The 6,000-nt window shown below is 44.4% G+C and overlaps 1 protein-coding gene across 1 annotated transcript in view; it reads left to right on the top strand.

The window, feature by feature from the left end:
• The first annotated feature begins 776 nt into the window (after nt 1-776).
• LOC147447205 (uncharacterized) overlaps nt 777-6,000 on the top strand; it is a 33,828-nt gene continuing 28,604 nt past the window's right edge. The window contains exons 1-2 of the mRNA XM_086523081.1: nt 777-980; nt 1,619-1,773. Coding sequence (XP_086379207.1) covers nt 1,635-1,773 — 139 coding nt within the window. The 5' untranslated portion in view covers nt 777-980; nt 1,619-1,634. The remainder of the gene's footprint in view (nt 981-1,618; nt 1,774-6,000) is intronic.

Here is a 6,000-nt window from a genome sequence, read left to right as displayed (position 1 = left end):
TCAATATGGCATATAGAACAGAAAACATGGGACGTTCTCTTAGGATTTGCCATCTTGTGTTTAATCATTGCATGTGTTGATCGTAAATCAAACTATAGATCATAGGAGCTTTTGTGTTTTCCTTTGATCCTTCATGAGCCAACAATAGCACCCTTTGCAAACATAAATTGGTTGTGTTATCATCAAGGGTACACTCCATGGCATGGCGGCTTCTTTATTGCTAGGTGATGGGTTGGCCGAGGTTGGGGGAGGTAAGATGAGAACAACATCATTTCTTGGTTTTCCCATTGTGGAATCCAAAAAATAGAGTGCCTACCTTTAACAACAACCTCATATGTTTACACAAATTGTGTTCACTAGTAGAGCCAACGTCCTTCATCGCCCCTCTTTCTCTCTCTCTCTCTCTCTCTCTCTCTCCGTCCAGCCTGTTTCTTTTTCACTGAGCGTGCTGAGCGTCGAGGAATGTAGGTTACACTACCTGAGGTTGGTCGGACGAAGGAGGAATCGACACGTGGCAGGAAAGGGGCCCCGGAATCCCTCCCCCCATTATAATAAGTATAAGTATAGATAGATAGATACAAATATCTAGAAAGATGAGATACGGCCATCCTGCACTACTTCACTCTTGCAATAACTAGACCCACCATGCTACCTTAGGTAGACGAGTATCGTTTTTTCTAGTTGGCAATATCCCTTCATGTTGACCAGAAGGTATGCGTGCGAAATGTTTTTAATGGGATTTACAAAAAAGAAATGTTTTTAATGGTGGACGGTGGCTCCGTGTGTGTCGTTTTTACTGCTTAACGCTCCTCTCAACTTCACCTTCACCTCCACCTCCACGTTCACCTCTCTCGTATTCCTAAAACCTCAGGTTGCTCGCTCATTGCTTCGTCTTCATCGATTTCTGCAGATTAGGGTTTCGGTTTTCTGCAAATCTGCCTAAATTTTCGCCTGCGTGCATCAGAGCTTGCGGGATTAAGGTATGTTTGCTCGTGTCCTTGTACACAGAGCTAATGTAGTTATAAGATCGATCTCCGCATTTTTATATATATGTAGTTGTATTTCCATTGTTTCTCTCGATGAAGATGGGTGCAATTAGGGTTATGATCATATTGTGTAGTTAGCTGCCACAGTCAAACTGTTTCTTTGTTGAGGTGGCCTGTAGGAAGGTTCAAGCTAGGATATAATATAGAGTAAAGAAGGCATACATACCTTCGTTATTCTATTCAGCTCTGTGTCCATAGTCTGACTACCTCCCATGTGATATCGGTTCTCATTGGAAAATTTCCTTTCCCTGACGATTTGAAATCCCAAAGTTACTCTGCCAACTAAGAGGTTATTGGACATATCAAGGAATAATTGGCATGATAAGAATTGCATATCTTTGATAATTCACAATTAAAGTGTAAGTGTATAGGCTTCAAATTCTTCTTATAATGCTGAAGGTTGAACTGTAAAGAAGGTGGAGTCATGTATCTTTAATAGTTAGAAGCCCCTAAGCTTCCTCTTCAATTTTAGCTTCACATGAAAATTGACACCTCCAAACCTTTGTCAGTTGGAATCTGTACGTTTCTTTTATGTTATTTGTCTTACTCGTGGACAATGTCTGTGTGCACAGCATATACTGCAAAGTAATGGCATCCACTAATGATGCAAATCCAGATGCTGAAAAAGATGAGATTGTCTACAAGACAAAGATTGTTCAGTTTCTTGGTCGCTCAGTACCAATAATATTGCAAAACGACAATGGACCTTGTCCATTACTTGCCATTTGTAAGTGTCTTTGTTGGACATGCTACTAAAAATGACTTGTGTTTGAGGTTTTTTATGTCACTTGAGGTGGCCTGACATGTAGGCTTTGTGCATTCATTGTTGCTGTTCTTGTATTTCAATCGTGAATTTCCCTTTAGGACATGAAATGAGCCTGCATGTTAAATATGCCATTGTGCTTGTATTGGACCTTATGTGCAGAAGGTATCTTTTAGGTTTTAGCATTTCAATTATGATTGCGTCTTTGATTATTTATATTGCTTTAAATTGCCTGTACAATACTGTAATGTTGGCTTTGCGCGATGTAACAATTGCATTTCCATTTTAGTTGCATCTTAGTCATGAGATACATCACCGTAAATTTTCCGTCATAACATGTGCATACTATGTGCTTACCTCTTGACTTTGAAGTTCATATAGTCTTATCGCACTTTTAGTACACCTTCATCCCTCAAAAGTTTGATCTCTTCTTTTCAAGTCAATACTCGTCAAATCACCTTGTGGGTTATTTAGTTTGGTTTGACGGGGTGGGGCCCATACATGAGAATTATTGGTAGTCATTTAATTATAGATTTGCTTTAAGCAAAGACAAAATGCAACATGAAATGTATGATTACTAACTTGTCTGAGTTGTCGCTCAAGGTTTGTGTTTGCTTTTTTGGGGTGTAGGATGGATTGGGAATTTATGCACCTTATCTGATGCATTGGATTGTAGGGCTATGGAAGAAAGAAAATTCACAGACCTTGTGTTGATGCTTGTGCTTAATCATGCTTTAAACCATCATTGGTATTAGAGCTCATTAACATCCTTCAAAGCTTGAGGGTCCTCTCCTGGGCTTTTTGCCTAGATTTAGGGAGAAGGCTTCTTTGTGGCTGTGCCCAGCTTCTTTGAGTGAGATGTTATCATTGTTCTATGGCAACTCCCATTTGTGGCTGGTCATATTAGTTTTTGACCAATTTCTGAGAGTGCCCTGTTCTTTGGGCTGTGGCTCCTTTATTTCCATTTATGAGCGTTTACTGGGTCGTGGGCCCCTACTGGGGGAGTATGGCAGCCTGGCATGGTCCCTATACAGGGAAGGGGTGGCATCAATTTCAGATGACTTGTGCTCTGTATGCAGAGCTAGCCTTTCAAGGCTTGTGCCATGCCCACGCTCCCTCTTCTCTCTCTTTTGCATTCTCTCTCTTCTTCTTGCCCACATCCCTTAAGTAGTGTACGGGAGCCTAAGCTTGACGATGCCTGGTGTATGTTTGATAGCTCGAGGAGGGGCTGATTGGAGTGCTAATTTTCAGCTAGGAGTAGGGTGCAGAGTTACCAGGGAACGCCAATAATCATGCCTGGAATGCCGGAACGGTGTTCCAGCTCGTTGGGATTGCTTGGAACATCCTCGGAGCAGGCTGCCGTTCCGACAGTCGGCCTCAAACCGGAACGCCACCGGAATGGGTTGAAACGGCCAGCTTCGGCCAACGGTCATAAACGGGCAGAATTAAAATAGCCCCTCCCTATATATTGTGCCACCCCCTCACCCCTTTCCTTCACAAGCTACCAAGCTCTCAAGCTCTCTTGCTCTCAAGTTGAATCAACTTCTAAGTTCTCAAGGCTCTCTCTCTTAATCTCAAGCTCTCAAGCTCTCAAGCCTCAGTCTCTCAAGCTACCAAGCTACCAAGCTCTCAAGCTCTCAACTTCTCTCTTGCTCTCAAGCTCTCAAGCCTCAAGCCTTCAAAGTTTAAGGCTCTCAACTTTCAAGCTCTCTCTTGCTCTCAAGGCTTCAAGGCTCAAGCTCTCTCATTCCATGGCCTCTTCCTCTTGTACAACCCCCTCCGTTCATGCGCGTAACACTCAAAAGGCGAAGGAATGGTCGTGGTGGGATGAAGTGACATCGGAAGGCATCTTGTAGGCGGCGGGAGGTTCTCGTGCATGGGTATGCAAGGTATGCTCTTACACGCGGAAAGGGGGGCATGACAAAGTGAGGGCACACTTTCTTCGAGTGCCGGGACATGAGGTGAAATTTTGCACCGACGTAACCATCGAGAAGAGGAAGGACCTCGAGGAAAAGGATCGACAATCTAATCATAAAGCCAAGCCCGCACGCAAAGGTATCGACTCAAAGACCCTCATTTTCCCTTCTTCCTCTCTACTCGGTTTAGGTGCCGGTGGTTCTTCATCGGGTCCGATACGTCGCCAAAGGACCCTTGCCACCTCTTGGGACCCAAAGAAGATAGAAGAGGTGGATGCGGCCGTGGCCCGATTCTTCTATCACGACCATATCTCATTTGTCGCGGCGAGGTATGTTCCATGATTTATCAATCTTTTCTCTCATTTCTTTTGTTATCGTCGTTTTTGCCTTTTTGATACTAACCTCTTCTATGTTTGATCGAAATAGATCGGAGTATTGGAAAGTTATGGTGCAACAGATAGGAGAGTATGGCACCGGCTATGTGACGCCATCTTCAGAGGCTCTCCGAACCACTTTGCTCGATCGAGAGAAGGCTATCGTGGAGCAAGCAACACTCAATATTCAGCGTCTTTGGGCAAAACATGGCGTTTCCCTCATTGCCGATGAGTGGAGCGATACAAGGAAGAGATCTATCCATGGTCTCGTCGCATACTCTAGTGGAGACATGTACTTTGTGCACTCTCATGATGCCACCGAGAGTGGCAAGTCCGCCGATGTCCTCTGCAAAGTGGATAGCAACCATAGAAACGATGGGTGAGCAACACGTGGTGGTCTTTGTCACAGATGGGGAGGCATCAAACAAGGCAGCAACTTATGAGGGCCACTATCCGCATGTGACAGTGTGCTTTTGCATGGCACACTGCTTGAACAACCTTCTAAAAGACATCGACAAGCTAGACTGGATCGCTCCAGTCATTACTGATGCAGTGAAGATTGTTACTTTCATCAACAATCACAACTTGGTTCAGAGTGAGTACGTCAAGAGGTCGGGCGGCAAAGTGCTTCTAAAGTGTTCAGATACCGCTTCGCATTCAACTTTCTTCTTGTGCGCAGGTTGTTTGAATGTCAAAATGCGGTCCGACAGGTCTTCATCAGTGATGAGTTCACCACCTTCCCCTATGCAAAGACAGTTGCAAGGATTTTGTGCAAGGATAAGGCAAAGGATCTTGAGTTTTGGAAGGAGCTCAAGAGTCTAGACGCTCAGGTAAAACCGTGGTTCATTTGCTTCGAGTTCTGGATAGCATGGATCCTTGTATTGGCAAGATTTATGAGGCAATGGACCACATGATCGAGCAGCTTGCACAGCTTGAGCCAAAAGTAGAGTGATATGAGGAGATCCATGCGCTTTGCAACTCGAGGTGGAATTCATATGCCTCTCCTTTACACGGGGCATTGTACATGGTGGATCCAGAGTTCCAAGGTGCAGGGCAAGAGACAGATAGAGAAGTCATGAACCAATTTATAGAGATCTTAAACAAGATGGTTCTAGACAGAGATGGATGACGCATTGTCAGAGATTAATTGAGATAGTACAGAGAGATGCGGGGGTCATTTGGCAATCCAGATGCTCAGATTGATCGCAGGAAGATAGTTTCAATGCTATGATGTGAGGACTATGGCTATGATGGCCCTGAGCTTCAGAGATTGGCGATCCGTATTCTCAGCCAGTCAGTTAGTACCTCATGCTTGGAGCAATCGTGGAGTACCTTTAGCCACATTGCTTCCAAGAAGAGGAATCGGCTTGGAGTGGAGAAGGCTAATGATCTTGTCTTTGTTAGCGCAAACTTGAAAATGCTTTGCAAGAGTACAGACAGACAGATTAATCCTTTTATACAGTGGGAGATGGAGAGAGGCTCCTCAGGCAGGTGGAGATGCACATCCACCAACACCAAGTACTTCATCTGTGGCTGAGATCAAGCCGGGCCTAGAGCTCGATGATGAGGAATGGGAGGATGTGTATGATTTATAGGCGGCTACTACGAATTGGGAGGCCTCTCAGGCTAGTGGCTCTTGAGTCTTGAGTCTTGAGGCTCGAGAGTTGCGACTTTAGGACTTTCATTATCCTTACCTTTTTGTATGGCTGCTTGAGCCTTGCCCTCTTTGACATTTGTAGCTACTAGCGTCTTTATGGTATTTGTCGCCTTCAGTCTTTTGGTATTGTGGTCATTGGTTTGGCCCCCTTGTAGTCTCGACTCTCATTATGGTATATGTCACCTTTGGTTTTTTTGTAGTGCCTTGGCGAGCCTCGTTAGCCATAATTAAGCGAAAAGTGTTA

This window comes from Adiantum capillus-veneris, chromosome 11 (assembly GCF_014529385.1).
Source record: "Adiantum capillus-veneris isolate H3 chromosome 11, ASM1452938v2, whole genome shotgun sequence".
Lineage (NCBI taxonomy): Eukaryota > Viridiplantae > Streptophyta > Polypodiopsida > Polypodiales > Pteridaceae > Adiantum > Adiantum capillus-veneris.
This window is presented reverse-complemented; position numbering and strand designations above follow the sequence as displayed.